The following is an 18,540-nucleotide window of genomic DNA, read 5'->3' on the forward strand; positions in this document are numbered from 1 at the left end:
CTTGTGGGACCCTTACAATCACAACATCCACCCTCATCTGCCTTCATCCAGGGCACCCCCTTGTTGTCACTACCACCCAACTTGCCTCAGAATCACCTGTACCCCATGCCTATCCTTGCTCTGTCCATTTATCTCTCTTGTCCTTCCCATCTCCCCTCCCCACCGAGCCCAGAAGATGTTTCCCTGATGCTTTCCAGTGTTCCTTCTTAGTGGAGCAATGATGAAAGCATTTACATAACTTTTTTTTTCAGGAGAGAAACAAGAAATATTGATGACATATTCATCTCTGTCAGGGTCTCTGGGGCCCTGGGAGAATGGAGACTGAATAAATTTTCCCCTGTACTCTTGTTGGAAAAGCATAAAGGATCTTTCAAAACATGTCACCTGCACATCTCTGATATTTGTAAGATCTTATCTCAAAAAAATTGCAGACTGGATGGACAAATAAATGCCCACAGACACTGACACACTTGCACATGAATGCACTCTGCTGTGGTTTGATATAGGTCTGTGTACCGCCCATAGGTCTTACATAATGTCTTCTTCTTCAGTGTAGTGGTATTGCAGATGCTGTGGACCTTGAAGGGCTGGGGCCCAGTGGAAGGTCCTTAGACTATAGAAGGATTTGGGTGCATGGTCTCCAGTCTCTCTCCACTGCCAAGATGGTGATGTAATAAGTTAGCTCTGCTATATGCTAATGATGGCAGGCCACCATCCACTCTCCTCATGAGAACTGGGCTGATACAGGTGCAGGCTTTGGACCCTCCCAAACTGTGACCTGAATAAATTTTTTAAAGCATAAGTTATTCAAGTATTGAACTGTACTAATATGATAAACACTGATACGCCCTCAACTGAGGCATTCTCAAAACAGGCATAACCTTTATTACTTATTCTTGTTTTTATTTTTATTATTAAATCAAGCGGTCTTGGACCACTGAGGTACACTCTCTTTTAAATTTTTATTTTAAGACAGTGTCTCACAAAGTTTCACAGGCTGGCTTGAACTTGCCATCCTCCTGCAGCAGCCTGCTGAGTAGTTGGGTTGATAGGCATACACCACCAATCTGGCTTACACACATGTACACTTGAAACTTAATTTTTGTTCAGCATTATAGTGTGAATATTTCCCATGTTGTGAGGAAGTATTACAGTAAATTCTCTCCAGATTACATGAAAAAATCAAAGATTCCAAACTTTGAAAGAATAGTAAAGTTGTGATTATAGACCTAACTAGTTCAGTCTTTTTTCATATTTATTTTAGAATGAACAAATTATAGTTAGGTAATTCTTGCTGACTCCCTAGAAAATCAATCATTGTGATACTCATTCCTATGTAAGTCAGTGTTTATCTCTTGTAAAATGACATTCTTCTTTCAATAACAATATTATCATGATACTAAGGAAAATTACTATATCCTTCTAATATTAGCCAATGTCAAATAGTATAAAATTTGCTTAATTACAACTCTCCTCAGTTAGGAATGAATCATGCACAGCCCAGCCAACCTACACTCTCAGACCTTCCACCGATCAACAGAGGACAAGAAAGGTTCCACAATAGCACCAAGACCCAACAACACCAAACACATCTCCATGCACAGAGAAAGGGCCCAGACCCCCCTGCTCCCACACCTGCCCCTCACCCAGCCCAGCTGTCTGTCCTGAATCCACCAGGACTAACCTCTTGTGTCATTTCCCTGTCAGGTTAGTCATGCTAGGTCCCCTTCAATGTCCTGTACTGTAATCCTCAGGAGGCTCTGAATACCCCTGTCCTGTCTCTTCTCCTGCCATCTCCCCAACTCCTGGAATCTTTCCAAGTCACCCTGGAATCCTCAGCTTATGAAAAACAAACCTGCAAAGTTCTCTCAAGATGTCCTTGCCTCACAGATCTAACAGAAATGTGGTTTCCTGGAGGACACGGTTCTCTGAAATCTCTTCTCATTGAGGTTTCCTTGAGGACCATGTACAGAATCTGGGGTGGGGTCCTTCCTCCACACTGAGGTTCTCAGATCTTTCGGCTCCCCCTTTCCAATATCCACTAGTCTTCCCAATATCCACTGCCTACCAACTCCCCTCATGGTGGGCACTCCCATGCACTCCAGGCAATTTCCCCATCTCTGCACTCTTGGCTTCTCCTTGTCCCTCACCCTCTCAGAAGTGCTATCTCCTTGCTCCTCACTGATTTCAACACAAGAAGATGTGGGGACTGAAGAATGGTCCCTATAGATGCCCAGGCTCTAATCCTTAGAATACTGAAGAGGTTGTATCATATGGCAAAGGGGACATTACTGATGTAACTGAGGTGACGATGTAAAAATGGGGAGATTGTCTTGGATACCCTGGGTCACCCAATCAAATCACAGTAAAACTTCCAAGCTGTGACCCTTCTCTGGCTGGAGTCAGAGAGATGCTACAAGAGAGACAGGTGGAGGAGATGCAGCAGAGGGACTTCAGAGGTTCCAGTGGAAGAAGGATAAGATGTGCTGTAGGGGGCACATATGGACCTGAGAGAGGGCTCCAGGAGCTAAAAGTGGTACCTGAATGACAGTTAGATAGGGACTTAATTTTCAAACAACCTTATTGAGCCTGGAAGCAGATTCCTTATCAAAGCCTCCAGTAAGGAACAAAGACTTGCTGTCACCTTGACTTTAGCCCTGTGAGCCCCATGGGGGACTTGGAACCTACATAACAGGAGGTCATAAATGGAGCTACATAAAACCACTTGGGTTGTGGTAATTTCTGTGGCTCTGTGACCTCTGTTTAGACTGGAAAAAACTTATGTCCACCCCTCAGCAGGTGAACATAACATAGATGCTCAAGAAGACAATGGAGGATGAGGCTGAGGGAAGAGGGCGTGTGGAATAGAGAGATTCTGTGAGGTCACAAGGCCCCCAAGAGAGTGAAATTCCAAGTATCCAAGAGGACACTTTTACCAAAGCTCACAGGAATATGCTGGTGACAAGGGCCTGCTTCACTAAAAAGGTGGGTGTTTTCCTATGCAGGCTGTGATGAGGGTGGGGAAGGGGCTCATTCATATTCATGGGGAGGGTTTGGTCCTGAAAGGTCAGGAGATCAAGTGGTGGCAATTAACCAGCACTGACCAGAGACCATGCCCACCACAGCAACCCCAGAGCAGCTGTCAGGGGTGCTCTGATCTGCAAGGGGCTGTGGAAGTTTGTGGAGTTTTATGTCCCTAGTGTCAAACAGATAGGTGTCAGACAGATGACCAGTAAGCACCCTTCTCAATATTAGCAATAAACATAAAACTGTGGAGCAGGAGGCTGAAAGTGTTTGAACCAATAAGTCTTGATTCCGTTCTCAATTCTGAGCCAATTTTCAGATTCAGAACCCAGTGACTGAAGATGTGTCCACATCAAGGGAAGAAAGAGACTAGGACAAACAAGGACATGTGGCCATGATTCCGTCAGTCCTTCTGCCAAGGAATCATTATCTCAGGAGACTTCATGAAGAGAGAGAAACAGGCAGGATGCTGGGGAGTGTCAGGCACTGGGATTGAGTTGGCACCAACACCCACATACCCACAGCCTCACCATCCCTGCCCTCTAGGATGCAGTGTAAAGAGTCTGGACTGGATGCACATCCATAGAATATGAAGTCAGTTCATTTCATCGCACATCATGCTGCCTGGGATGGATGAGCAAGAGGGGGAAGTTCCTTGGATCTCTTGATGAGGCACATGCTCCTCAGAAAGTGGAAGATAAAATGTTCAGAGATTCAGGAGTGGCCCCTTCATTGCGATTTAGGGGTCCAGCTGTTAAAGACAAGCAGAGATGTCTCCTCCACAGTACAGGACCAGCTGCTGCACCTGGCATCTCTCACTGCAGGGAAGGAAGCAGGCGGCCTGCGCCTCTTTGGGTTCTGGCAATATCACTTTCCACACTGAGGCAGTGTTTATGCCACATATTTGGGGACATAATAGGCCAGCTTCATGTGGTACCTGGACAGAAATGGACACTATTACAGTTCCAGGCCATGATGGAGTCAGCCACCACACCTCAGACTCCACTGCTATAGGAGTGTCAGTGTGTGAAAGGTGTGGGATGGAGCTGAACCAAGCACAGGGTGAGAAACACTATCAAGGGCCCTGGGATCTGAGGGAGGCCATGCCTTCCACACCCAGAAATGTTCCCCTCTCAGTAATGAGCTTTTGTGAGTTACTAGGCCTGGTGAAGTTTGACCATGGGACACTAAAGTATACTGGAGTGATGATAGCCAACATGGACTGGGTTCTGTGGAGCTCACTAGGTCACAACCTGGACAGGTCTGGGGCAGTCCATCATCACACGGAAACAATACATCTGAGATTGAGCCTGAATCACATGCAGAAAACCATCACCCTGAAGTGGCTCTGAACAGCAAAGTAGACAAATGGACAGGATCCAACTGTTACAATTTGGGTCTTGAGTGTCCCAAAGGCACATGAGTTACAGACTTCTTCCCCAGCCCATGGCACTACTTAGAGATGGTGGAACCTCTAGGATGTGGATCCTACTGGAAGAAATGAAGACACTGGGTGTGTGTCATTGAAGGGGATGTTGGGATCTGGCCCCTTCCTATCTTTGTTTTTGCTTTCTAGCTGCCACGAGGGGAACAGCTTCCTCTGCTAGGGGCTCCCCACGTTCATGTTCTGTCTCACAACAGGCCCCAAAGCAACAGAGCCTTTAGACCAGGGACGGAAAGTTTTGAAATAGTGATCCCAAATAAACCTTTCCTTTTTTTTAGGCTGGTTGTCTCAGGTATTTAACAAGAGTAACAGAAAGCTGAATAACATACTTGTGTCATTACTGGCCACCTAGGACTCAAATGACAGGCATATGACTGGAGTAACCACAAAGGCAGAGATGCACCCTACATTTGAGCCCAGCAGCAATTCTTCTTCTTATTAAGGCTGATTCAGATGCTGCACATCTTAACATCCAAACTCTGAGAATTAGGGACCAGTACTGATCCTGGAGATACCAGTATTTCTTTAGGCACTAAATAACAAATTGATTCATTGAGCCAGTTGCATCCTGGAAGAGTGGAGGTTCATTGTCCTAGAAACAGACGGGGATTTCATGTGTCAGTTTTATCTTCCATGACTCAGACTCTCAGCCACTCTGAAGGGCTTTCGTCATGCCACAAAGAACCCAAACTGCTCTTTGTTATCTGACCGTGACAGCAATCACAGTGATACAGGTGTGGCATGAGCCATAACCAGGAGACCCATAGGTCATGCACAGTCTGCATTATGCAGGGGCTGCCAGCCACACACAGTTCTGGATGGGTCTTGTAAGGCCCCCCTGAGCCTAAGCTTTGAGGAAGCCCTCTGAAGGGCAAGCTGCCTTTTTTGAGGACACAGTGTATTTATTGAATCAGAGACCTCCTTATGGTGCTGTGCTCTCAAAGGAAAGAACATGTGGATCCAGAAACTAAGTGGCTCCATTCACCATCACATAGATTAACCCACTGGGGATCTTGGACTTCCCATGTCTGCCACTGTGGTCTCTGCAGGATAGAATACCCTGATTTCCTGATGGGGAGCATTCCTACCAAGGGATGCAAGTGGGCCATTGAACTACACACTGCTGTTGCCACAGGGGAGGTTTGAACAGTGATATGGTTTGCATGTGAGATGTCCCCTAAAAGCTCATGTGTGAGACAATTAAAGAAGGCTTAAAGGTAAAGTGATTGGGTTATGAGAGCCTTATTCCAATATGTGGATTAATCCTTGATAGGGATTAACTGGGTAGTGATTTAATCCAGGTAGTGTGTGCCTGGAGGAGGTGGATCATTAAGGGTTCGCCTTTGGGGTATATATCTTGTATTTTGTGAGTGGAGTCTCTCTCCCTCCCTGCTTCCTGATTACCATTCCCCAAGCCACTTTCCTCCACCACACTCTTCTGCCATGATCTTCTCCCTGACTCAAGGCCTGAGAAATGGAGTCAGTCTTCTATGGACTGAGACCTCAGAAACCATGGACTCCAAAATAAATGTTTTCTCCTCCAATTGTTCTTGTCAGGCCTTTTAGTCACATCAATGAAAAAGCTGACTAAAACACTTCTGGGACCAGTAGGAGGGCAGAGGACACCCTCAACTCCTTTCTTGCCAGTGGTGATAGAGGCTGGTCTTCACAATGAGGGAGGGCTGCTGTCACACAGTGAGGGCAGGAAGGGTATATGTGAATTCCAGTGATCCACATGGGTGCCCTCTGGTTCTCCTTGTCCCATTTTAACTGGAAGCTAATCCCTGTACCTGCCTTGCCTCTCAGGGTTTGATTTCCAAGATCCCAGACACCTCAGGAAGGTTTGGGTCACATTCTCAGGATGTCCAGCAAGAGCCCTGCTCCTGTGTTGAGACCCAGAGTGGCACTGGTGCAGAGGCCCTGCTTACCAGGGCTGTTGAGGCCAATGACTGGCGGTAGAGCTTGGACCTGGAATGTTCCACAGGAGCCCATGTGTTCAAGGCATATTCTCCTGCTTGGCACAATGGGAAAGTGGTGGAAACCTGAAGAGGTGGGCCTAGAAGGAGATCTTCTGCCTCCTAGAGACATGTCACTAGAGGCAATCAAGGAAACATACCCCATCCTCTTTGCCATCATGAGGTGATGGGCTTCCTGAGTCATACACACTTGTCATGATGAACTCTCATCTGTGACCCACGCAGATGAGACAAACTGGATTTAAACAGGCTGGCTGCAAATTTAAGCTAAGAAGAAGGTGGCAAAAAAATTACAGAACATGGAAATAATTGGGGGATCAAGGGCAGGACAGCTCTTTGACCTTAAGATCATACTTCCATACTGGAAAGAGGGAGAGCTGTGACGTACAATCTGTTTCTATGTAGCAGAATTAACAAAGGAGTTTTGGTAGAATGTTCTTCATCAAATAAGGCAGGGAGTAGGCTGGTGTCAAGCCCAGTAGGTAAGGCCCAGGTCCAGAGCCAGGGGAAAGCAGACTTCTTTGCTGAGCGAAGGTGGAGGCCTCCTGCATCACGCAGCCCAAACAGAGAGCAATGCCAGACCAACATCCTCTTGGCTCAAGGCTGAGAAAGGATGCTTAATAGCTCATGGGTGCATACCCACAATCAACTGTGGTGGCACAGGCAAAAAACACCAGAGCCAACAAGCAAACTTCCCAAGCTAAATAAACCTTTTACAAACCAAAATAAACATTTCAGCTTTTAAAGTTGATTATTGCAGGTACTTGTTACAAAAAAAAAAAAAAAAAAAAAAAAAACATGTCAAACCAAGGTAACTGATACAGGCCTGTCCCTGGGAGACATGGGACTCCTCTGCTGGCCATCATAGACAGGACACTCTCATGTCCTGGTTGTACTTTCCTTAGGTTGTCTGTAGTCTAGGACCCATCCTACAAGCTCTTCTTCCTCTGTCCATCTCCCAGTGTCTGATTATGCCTCAATCTGAAGGCTTTCCCAGGAATTTCTGGCTCCTTTCTCACATTCTCAGACAGGTGTTTCCCCTAGTAAAACGCTGGTGAGCTCAAACCCACCTTTCAGCTCTGTCTTGGAGAACACGACTAACAAATCATTTCCATTTGTGTGTAATTGTTATTATAATGATCTACTTATTACTTATTACAGCTTATGAAATCCTTTGTTTATGCACATTTTTTCACCTCCTGGGCCCCACCCACATTGATGATCTATGTGTTATTTCAGGGATTTCATGGATGCTTCTTGTTTAGCCAACTCTCTACATATCTGCTGTTCTACAGGTGTCTTCTCCATCTCCTTACTTTCTTGCATAGTGATAATGCCTGTTACTCTTGCTCTTTCCAATGCTGCTTCTCCTCTTCCTTATTTTTGTCTTTTTTATTTCCTTTTCTTTTCCCTCTCTCCATTTCTCTTTACCTCCCTTCTTTCATGTTTTCCTTTTTATTTTGGAAGGTTTGAGTCCAATGCAGCACCTCAGTGGTTTACTAGAAGGAAACAGGAACTGGACCTCAGGGACTGGACCTATGTGCTGGCAGTATGAGGCCAGGGCATGTGGAATAAAGGAAGGAGAGGAAGTTGCTGAGAGACATAAAAGGCCTGGGCAGGTCTGCAGCCAAGACTGTGGCTCCAGATGTATACTCTCCATCTTCTAGGTTTGGTTTCAGAACTTCAGCAACATTAACTCTCACACTTTGCTGCTAAGAGTTACAATTGATATAAGGACATTGTTTGAAGAAAATAACTTGATAGGGTCAAAAGTACCTCCTAATTATCAAAAACCTGGAGTGATCTTGCCTGTGTGTGCACTGATGCTTATGACAGAGTAGAATCAAACACATGTACATCACCAAGCAAATGGCAAACTGTTTATATCCATAAAATGTAAAATTTTAGCAGTAAAAATGAAGGAAGGACCGCTGGTGGCACACATCTGTAATCCCAGTGGCTCAAGAGTCTGAAGAAGGAAGATTGAAAGTTGGAGGCCAGCCTGGGCAAGCTAGTGAGACCCTGTCTCAAAATATGTGATTTTATTTTTTATATATATTTGGAGAATCAGAGGAAAAGCTAAAAACTTGCCAGCCTAGTGGATCATGTGTTCTAGTGGCTAGAGCATAGGAGTACACTGTAAGTAGATTAAATAAGCACAGTGTTCATATAGGAGGCATCAGAGTAACAACGAGTATATTCAGAAGGTGTGGGGCATGGGGCAGAGAAGACAGGTACTTACCAAGGTCTTGCTGTCCGCCTTGATGAAAAGATGATCTTTGAGGTAAGATTTGAAGGAGGATGAATTATCTTGCCGGTGTCAGATCAAATTTTAAGCAGATGGAAATAGCAGTGCAAATGCACTGTGTCAGGAGCTTGTCCTTGTGTTCAGGGGAAAGTGAGAACTGTGGTGTGCCCTGAACAGAGTCACCAATAGAGGCCAATGATAAGATCAGATCCTGCAGGTCTGGAAGTTCCTGGAAGACTTTGAACCTTTTCTCTGGGTGAGCCAGAGTGAAGACAGTTTAAGTACAGGAGGATCACAGTAGAACTGCCCATATGAGAACAACTGTGTTGTAAAAGGCACTATGGCTTCTGTGCTGAGAAGAGAATAGAAAAGTGAGGAGCAAAACAGGCTGTAGGAACTTCAGGGAACAAATGTTCTGTTTCTGGCTGGAGATGTCAGTCCCTTCCACTTATGAGTCAGTAGTGGAAATAGTGGGGGTGCCTGGATCCTAAATCCTTTCTGAGGATGGATTCCAACCATGAATTTTTAAGAACCAAACACCCTACAACTCTGAGTCATCACATGAGGGCTCCAGCTCTTTAAGGCAGAAGAAACCACAGAGTCAGCTCTGAATATTGGCCCCAGGTGGCCCTGCCCTCAGGTCCAGCCCTCTCTTGTTGGAAATCTTTTGGTCACAGGAAACCGGGTGGATTTTTTTTTTTATGCTCTTTCAGACATGGACAGACATGGAGACAAAAATGTACTTTTCCCTAACTCTTTTACTGTCTCTTCCCAGAGACATGAAACAAAAAAGATGAGACACACGCAAACACACACACACACACACACACACACAAATACATATGATATATGTATATATATATACACTAAAAAATTTATGGTATAAAATTATGAAGACATGAAGTAATGCATAGTCAGACGGGGACTGAGGGGTTCTCAACAGTCAAGGAAAGCCAGTATTTTAGTCTTCTTGGGAGGAGGCAAACAAGGACACTTACAAATAAAATTCATTCACAATAATTTATATGTACAATATGTAGTATGGCAGAGCTGCAAGCAGCTCATTTATATTAAATCCCCCAACCCCAACAGTTGATAAATATGTCTTTCCAAGTGGTAGAGAAGAGGAACCTAAGGCACCAAGGGAGAAAGTGCTAGTCGGAGGAGGGTAGGAAGCCGAGTCCAGGCCTAGCCAGGGACAGCAGAGTCTAAGCTCCCTGATGCATCAGGAGAGCCAGGAACTGACACAGAAGCAGAAATCACAGCTTCAAGGTTCCAGTGTGGTAACTTTTTTTTTTATTGGGGTGTGAACAAGGAGCACTTTACTACTGAGCTACATCCCCAGTCCTTTAATTTTTGTTTTGAGATGAGGTCTCACCAAGTTGCTTAGGACCTCACTAAATTGCAACCCTCCTGCCTCAGTCTGCCCAGTCTCTGGGATTATAGGCCTGCGCCTGGTCCACTGTGATCAGTTGGTGCCCTCTGCTGCTGATCCAGGAACGTGCAGACTCTCGGCCTGTGGGGAAGAAGGAACCAGACAGTGTTCAATTGGTTGCACAATATTGATCTTTATTCCCTCAGGACCTCTCTCTCCTCAGTTCCTCAAAACTCTGATTGGGCCTTTCTCTTAGAAAAGTAAATTCCCTGAGTTTTTTCTCCCTCTCATCCCATTTTGCTGCCCTCATAGGCTCCTCTGGGTCTCCATCAGCAGCACCACCTGTCTCTGTTTCCACCATGGAAAGGGTGAAAGAGCTGCAGTATTTGAGGACAAAATCTGGGAGGAAAGCTCAATGCCCCCTCCTTTCAAGCCCAATCAATCATGATAGAGTAGGGGCCTCACAGATAGGGCAGCACTTAATCCTGCCAGGTCTGGGCATGGGGCTCACTCACACAGAGCACTTCAACCCCTTAGTTCACAGACCTCCTCCCCTGCAGAGACAGGTGCTCACCCAGCAGGGCCTGCCCTTCCTGTAGCTCAGCATCCCTCCCTCCCAGTCCTGAGCTAGTAGATCTAACTGAGAGCCCACAAGGAAGCCCAGGGGCACCAGCAGACACTCCTACCATGGAAAAACATATGTGGCACATGATCTGTTGCTCAACTGACCCTGGAGCAGCCAGTGCATAAGAGACTAAGTATCTTTGACCCTCTGCAACTGCCCAGGATCTCAATCTGCACTTTTCCCACCTTCTGCCCCCTATTATACCTATCTCTGAGAATTCAGCTTTTCCTCAAGAGCCAGTGCTTTCTGAGGTGGCCCTGGTCTTCCTGCCCCAGTCTTAGCAGGAACTTACCCAGGCCACAGTCCTCACAGCCCACAGGGGTCTTCTTTCCAATGCAGACTAGGGGCTTTCCTGAGACCCTTAGCCTGAGGCTGTCTGCCCACTCTGCACTCTAGGACTGCCACAGCCACAATCCAGGTATCCTACCTGGGGCACTCATGTGATTTCTATAACATGAGCACTAGAGGACTATTATTCATATCCATGCAGCTGAAACTGAAACATCCTTATAGAGACCCAACATTTCAAGCAGAAATATGCAGAAATGAGAAACCGACCTTCTGAATTCTTTTCCTTGGCAATGCCCTAGTGACATTCCAGGCAATCATTTTTGCCTACAGGAAATCAACATTAATACTCTCCCTGGGGCTGGGGTAATAGCTCGGTTGGTAGAGTGCTTGCCTTACATGCACAAGGCCCTGGGTTCAATCACTAGCAACACACACACACACACACACACACACACACACACACACACACACAAATACTCCCTCTGTTTGCCCTACTGGAGAAGCTGATGCAGAGAGAAAGAGCAAGCAGAAAGCTTATTTCCCTTTTGGGGGAGTCACCTTCATTGGGTCCATGCTCTGGGGCGGTCTCCTCAGGCTTGAGAAGCCAAGAGGCAGTGAAATCAGGTTAAGGATAAGAAACCACCTACTGCCCCCATGCCAGGCACACAGAAGGTGCAGAAAAAAGAAGATTTGAGCTTCTGTCCACCCTCCACCCTGTCACTGTTTACCCATCACCTTGGCTCTCTGCTAAAACCTGAACTTCCTGTTTTTTTTTTCCTGTCCTCTCAAGCAACTTAATTAGGGAGGAATCATTCTGACCATCCCTCACACCAAATTCACAGAGCAGTGAGCATCTTGAGAAAAAAAAATAGCTCAGGATGGGGCTGAGGTTGTAGCTCAGTGGTAGAGCATTTGCCTCGCATGCGTGAGGCACTGGGTTTGATTCTCAGCATCACATAAAAATAAATAAAGATATTGGGTACATTTACAACTAAAAAAAAATACTAAAAAAGAAAATAGCTCAGTGTGGACAAGGGAAACCCACAGAGCACAGAACAAGTGGCCCAAAACACTGAACTCTAGGGACTAGTGTTTTCCTGTCCAAGGACTGGACAGGAAAATCTCAGAAGCAGGAAAGAAACAATAACTGCAGCTGCCTCACAGAGGGCTAGTGTCTCTCCCTAGATGGTCAAGGACAGCTGTTTTTCTACTCTCCCAATCACCTGCAAAGCCACTCCAAGAGGAGGAGCCATGTGATGGGAATAGAAGGGAGCACATATTAGGTGACCCAGAGGACACAATCAGGGGAAAGCTCCTGAGGAGGGACTAGAGGAGCTGGACAGAGGACAGACGATGACCAGCTGCACTGAAGACCCCCACACCTGCTCTACACAGGCCTCCCCAAGGCTGTGCAGGCTGGGCTCTCCCACTCCAGGCCTCATGGGTCTTTTTCTTGGTTTCTTCATGATGGCTGGAGTGTCTTGGGGAGAGGACATAGTCAGGAAGGGTCCAGAGGCATCACCTCCTGTGGGGTTCCACTCCAGTTTCTAAGCCTCCCAGCCCCAGATCATAGATGTTGTTATGATTTAAATATGAGGGATCCCCAAAAAGATCCTGTGGTAAACAATACTAGAACATTCAGAGGTACAATGACTGGCTCCTAAGAGCCTTAAAATAATCACTGCATTCATCCACTGATAGGAATTAACTGGGTGGTAACTGTGGGCAGGTGGAGTGTGGGTGGAGGAGGAGGGTCCCTAGGGGTGAATATTTTTGTCCTTGGTGAAGGGAAAGCTCTCTCTGCTTCCTGTTGGCTGTGTCCTAAGCTGCTTTTCTTCTCCACACCCTTCTTCCATTATGTTCTGCCTCATCTCAGGCCCAGAGCAACACAGTCAGCCATCTATGGGCTGAAACCTCTGAAACCATGAGCTCCAGATAAACTTTTCCTCCTCTAAAATTATTCTTGTCAGGTCTTTGGGTCACAGCTGTGGAAAAACTGACTAAAACAGATGCTTTTACTGTGAGGTCCCCCAAGGCTATGATCCCCCAATTTGCAGATGTTTTTAATGTGTGTCCCTCTGAGGCCATGATAATCTAGCCCACACTAATCAGCCCACCATTCCCAACACAGACCCCTGGTCAAGCCTGTGGAGCCTGAGAGAGAGCAGAAGCCACAGCCCCTGCAGCCAGAAGATCTGCAACTAGATCTTCAAGGGAATTCCCTACCCTGGCTTTTGGCAGGGCTAAGGGGAGTAGCTGGAGACATGGCTCCCATCACTTCACAAATACACAGACCTCCATCCTCCTCCATTCCAGAAGTCTGCTCTCTGTGCAGTGGGAGGCTTCAGAGACTTACAGCCAAGACAGGCCCTGTAATCTCCAGCCAGTGACCACTTTTCTCACCTGGACCCTGTGCAGCTGATGTTGTCCTCCTCTTCTTGCACCAAAGGAGCCAAAACAAGATGATCACAGCACCAACAACAGCAGCCAGAATGGTGGGCCATCGGCTCCGAAGCAGCAGTGCAGTGCCTGAAAGAAGGCTTGTTACACTCTGGGACTGGGGCTCAAGGCTTCCCCCCTCTTACCACCCTGGTCACTGACTCACCTTGTTGGGAACCCCTGATGGGACCCTCAGGCTCACTACAAGACACAGTGCCATTAATGTGATTCCCGCTGTGTCCCACGTGACAGCTGAACCTCTGCTCCTGTCCTTGGGGAATCCTGGTGGACACCCAGGTCTGGTAGGTCCCATTCCCATAGGACAGGATACTCCCAGACTTCTGTGTGTCCTGGCTCAGGGGTTTCCCATCCTGAAGCCAGGTCAGAAAGATATTCTTGGGATAGAAGCCCAAAGCCCAACATGTCATGATGATGGTGTCTTCCAAGACCTCATCACAGGTTATATTCACTTTTGGGGACACTGGAGAAGAAAAGGCAGAAAAAGCAGAACAAGTCAGGGATGTTTTCTAACCTATCTCCCCTCTAATAAAGGAAGAGGGAACAGGGCTAGTTCTCTCCACTCTTCTTCTGTCTATGGCCAAAGTCCTCATTGACCCCTGACCTTCTGCAAGTCTGATCTGTCTGGGACCTTAATCCTTTGACTGGCAGGAGGATAGGGCTTGACTGGTGGCCTCACATTCTCTCTCCCAAATGTTGATGCTGAAGAAGGGGTGCAGGGGGTTCTCCTGGGTCATGGGTCCAAGAGGGAGCTCTACATGATAAACAGGCTGGTAGGCAGACAGGTAGGTGAGGATTCCACTCCTGCCTAAACCCCTGCTGTCCAAGGTTCAGGTTGCTTCCTGCTCATGGCCCAGATAGTTCATTTGCTGCCAAACCCTCCTGTCTTTATCCAGAAGCTTATCAGGACAGGGCAATCAGACTACAACACACTCACAGGGAACACACATGTCCCATAGTACAAAGGGTCCCCTGGAGCTTCAGGAATGGGGGGTACCTGTAGTTTCATTGAAGGCTATCCAGGAGTTCAGATATCTCCGGAGTCTTCCACAAACTGTTCCCTGCACATGGGCCCATTGAGCCTTGCTTTGAATGCCGTCTGCATCCAAGGAATTCTTGACTTTCATAGCCAAGATCTGAGCGGGGGATGGCTGCACGGTCCAGCTGCGCGTCTCTGGGTGATAGGAGAGGAAGGGCTCCCCATCATAGTAGAAATTCCAGAAGCCCCTGGTGCGGTTGTCCTCTCGGATTTCACAGCCCCAACTCTCCTGGAGGGAATGAGACCCTGTCCCGGCCCAGTAGTCACTTTTCCATCCCCTGGTTACTCTGCCTTCCCTGCCCAAGTATAAAACTTCAGCCCTCAGGGGACCCCTTCCTGGCTCCCCTCAAAGTACTACTGTGCTGAGCTTCATGGAGAACACTGCTTGCCCCCCCCCAACCAAATACAGTGAGAATAGATTAAAATAGACAGGAAACTTGGGCTCCTTCAGGTTCAAGTCTCTATATAGGAGGGCTGAGAAATTATAAGACACCAGCCAGGCCTCATCAAGGTCAGGCCAACTCCTGTGCAAGCAGAGAGGAAAAGTAAAATAAAACAAAGAAAGAACTAGCTGATAGTGAGACATCTATTTCCTGGTACCCATACCCCCACCAAGAAAGGCACAGTAATCTGATTGGGCCAAAGAGTTCATGAAAAGCTTGTGGACACTGAGTTCCTTATCCAGGACTGGGTAGGGGGCTAGCTCTCTTAACCCCGCAGAGACATATAAACCCCTAGATAATAATCATTCTTGGGTATCCCACTCTTGGGATTTCTCCTCTTTGGGAGCTCCACTTTCCTTCTATGACACTAATAAATTCTGTTACTTGCTCTCACTCTTGTGTCTGAGGATTTCATTCTTCAAATTTGCAAGACAAAGAACCCAATCCCATGCTCTAAGCTACAAAAAGGGACAGATCTCTGCTCTCTGTTCTCATCTTTCATGGAGAAATCCTCATATCACCCTTGCCCCTGCCCACACTCACCTCCTTTCTCCTCTTTCAGGAAGTTAATATCTGCTAGGGTCACTCTAAGATTCTTGCCATTCTCTGCCAAGTCCTGGGTCTCTGTGTCCCAAGTCTCTGGTCCCAGGACTGTTTCTGCCCATAGTGCACAGGGCTCTACACTGCCTCTCTCACTGTCATAGCTCAGGAAGGGCTGATCATCCAAGTGACCCTGAGCAAAGAACCTTGAGAGCACAGATCCACCTTGACATCTCACTGTGAGGCTGTAATGAAGACTGTGGGCTCCTGGGGAAGAAACAACAATGAATGACATTTCTTCCTGGAAATGACTGCACCATCCATGTTCAACCCAAAGCTTCTGCTCTCCTGACCACCCTGCGTATTCAGAATATGCACATAGACAGCTGGACCTGGTGGTGCCCACCTGTAATCCCAGGGACTCAGGAGGCTGAGGCAGGAGGATCACAAATTCAGTCATCCTCAGCAATTTAGTGAGGCCCTAAGCAATTTAGTGAGTCCTTGTCCCAAATATAAAATAAAAAAGGGATAGGGATATAGATCAATGGTAAAGAGACCTGGGTTCTATCCCCAGTACCACCACACACACACACACACACACACACACACACACACACACAAACACACACACACAGACAAACACACACACAGAGAGAAAGAAAAATATTTAATGCAATATGAATCTAAAACCTAAACTTAAAAACTAAAAGTTTAACTAACTAACACTAAAAATTCTTAGAAGAAAAGATTGGGAATAATCTCCATGACTTAGGGTTTGGCCATGCCTTCATAGATAGAAAAAAGCACAGGCAACAAAGAAAAAATTTTTTTTGATAAATTGGTCTCACCAAAATTAAATATGCCTGTACACAAAGAAGGCTCATGTCCAGGTGCAGTGGCACACACCTGTAATCCCAGTGGCTCAGGAGACTGAGACAGGATGATAGCAACTTCAAAGCCAGCCTTAGCAAAAGTGAGGCCTAAGCAACTCAGTGAGACCCTGTCTCTAAATACAATACAAAATAGGGCTGGGGATGTGGCTCAGTGGTTGAGCACTCCTGAGTTCAATCCCCAGTACCCTCCCCAAAAAAACAAGACCCATGAAAAAAGGTTCTATTGGCCCTGCCTGTAATCTCAGCTACTTGGGAGGTTGAGGTAGGAGGACTGCAGGTTGGACATAAGCCTCAGCAACTTATTGAGACCCTGTCTCAAAATAAAATTTAAAAAAGCATTGAGGATATAACTCAGTTGTAGTGTACCTGGATTCAACCTCCAGCACCATACACACACAAAAAGCACCCCCCATGGAAATGGTAACCCCTAAGATGGGAAAAACTATTGACAAATCACATATTTAATGAGAAATTAATGTCCAGAATATAAAAAGATCTGGGGGTGTAGCTCAGTAGTAGAGTGTGTGCTTATCAAGCAAAAGATCCCAGGTTCAGTTCCCAACACCAAACAAACAAACAACAACCACAATATTCCAGGAGACAACTCTTGCTGAGAGAGGCATTACTAGAAGTATACCAGGTTAAGTAAGTGGTGGAAAAAAGGATTTGGGATAACTGGTTTTGAGAACAAGAGCCCTTTAGGTCAAGCAACGAAAAGAGGAGAAAAAAGGTCAAGGAGCAGTGGATAAAGAAACTTTTCTGGGCTAGGTGGGGAGGGGAGATGGGAAGGACAGAGAGATAAGTGGACAGAGCAAGGATAGGCATGGGGTACAGGTGACTCTATAGGTAGGCAGGGGTTGGGAACAAAGAAAGTTCCCACAGGATGATCGTGAGTTCAAAGCCAGCCTCAGCAATTTAGTGAGGCTTAGAGAGAGACCCTGTCTCAAAAGACTGAGGATGTGGCTCAGTGGTTGAGTGCCCCTGGGTTCAATCCCCAATACCAAAAAAAGAAAAAGAACAAAACTGGAGGTATCACAATACCAGATTTCAAAATAGATTACAAATCAGCCAGGCATGGTGGTGCATGCCTATAATCCTAGTGGCTCAGGAGCCTGAAGCAGGAGAATCCAAAGTTCAAAGCCAGTCTAAGCAGCTTCTCCAGGCCCTAAGCACCTTAGTAAGGTCCTATTTAAAAATAAAAATAAAATTAGAAGGCTTAGTGATGTTGCTCAGTGGCTAAGCACCTCTGGGTTCAATCCTCCATATTAAAAAAAAAAAAAAGATATACAAGTGACCAACAGATATATGACTAAATGCAGATTCAAATTCAAACAAGATACCACTGCACACCTATTAGATTGATTATTGTCAAAACATGAAAAATAATAAGTGTCAGCAAGAATGGGGAGAAAAGAGATCACTATTGGTGGTGTAATTTAGTAAGTTATTTTGGAAAACAGTACAGAAGGTTCCTCAAAAAGCTAAAAACAACTGGGCATGGTGGCACACACCTGAAATCTCATAGATTTGAGAGGCTAGGGCAGGAGAATTGCAATTTCAAGGCCAGTCTTGGAAACTTAGGGAGACCTTGTCTCAAAATTTTAAAAAGGGGTGGGGGGTAGAAATGTCACTCAGTAGTAGAGTACCCCTGGGTTCAATCCTCAGTACCACCACACACACACACACACACACACACACACACACACAGACAAAAAAAAATCTAAAAACAGAATTACTATATGATCCATCAATCCCACTACTACTACTACTACTACTACTACTACTACTACTACTACTACTACTACTGCATGTATACCCAAAGGAATTAAAATCAGCATTCATTTCAGCATTGTTCAGAAAAATCACAATATCAAGACATGGAAACAATCTAAGTGTCCCAACAGATGAATAGATTTTAAAACGTTAGTATTAACCAAGCATGGTGGCAGGCACCTATAACCCCAACTATATAGGAGGTTGAGATGGTAAGATCACAAGTGCCCAGAATTTCAAGTCCAGTCCAGGCAAAATAGTAGGACCTAGTCTCAAAAGCAAATCAAAAAACAAAACAAAACTGTGACACACACATACAATGGAATACTATTCAGCCTATAAAAACGGGTAATTGTCCCTTGGGACAACATGGGCAAACCTAGAGGAATTAAGTGAAATAAACCAGGCAAGG

At 46.0% G+C, this 18,540-nt stretch overlaps 1 protein-coding gene and 1 long non-coding RNA gene across 5 annotated transcripts in view; one reads left to right on the plus strand and one right to left on the minus strand.

Moving 5' to 3' along the window:
* Positions 1–18,540, plus strand: part of LOC144366280 (uncharacterized) — a 470,215-nt gene that overhangs the window by 335,737 nt on the left and 115,938 nt on the right. The gene's annotated exons all lie outside the window — the stretch shown is intronic.
* The window catches only part of LOC106145487 (MHC class I polypeptide-related sequence B-like), a 58,218-nt gene continuing 49,649 nt past the window's right edge, over positions 9,972–18,540 (minus strand). For 3 of the 4 annotated variants that reach the window (XM_078020321.1, XM_078020320.1, XM_078020323.1), the window contains 5 exons: positions 15,466–15,729; positions 14,438–14,725; positions 13,589–13,903; positions 13,387–13,512; positions 9,972–10,208 (listed from right to left, as the gene is read on the minus strand). In XM_078020321.1, the coding sequence (XP_077876447.1) occupies positions 10,111–10,208; positions 13,387–13,512; positions 13,589–13,903; positions 14,438–14,725; positions 15,466–15,729 (1,091 nt within the window). In that variant the 3' untranslated portion in view covers positions 9,972–10,110. Of the gene's footprint in view, positions 10,209–13,386; positions 13,513–13,588; positions 13,904–14,437; positions 14,726–15,465; positions 16,138–18,540 lie in introns of those variants that run through there. The other variant, XM_078020322.1, reaches the window with a different exon arrangement.

The sequence above is a fragment of the Ictidomys tridecemlineatus genome, chromosome 8 (assembly GCF_052094955.1).
Source record: "Ictidomys tridecemlineatus isolate mIctTri1 chromosome 8, mIctTri1.hap1, whole genome shotgun sequence".
Lineage (NCBI taxonomy): Eukaryota > Metazoa > Chordata > Mammalia > Rodentia > Sciuridae > Ictidomys > Ictidomys tridecemlineatus.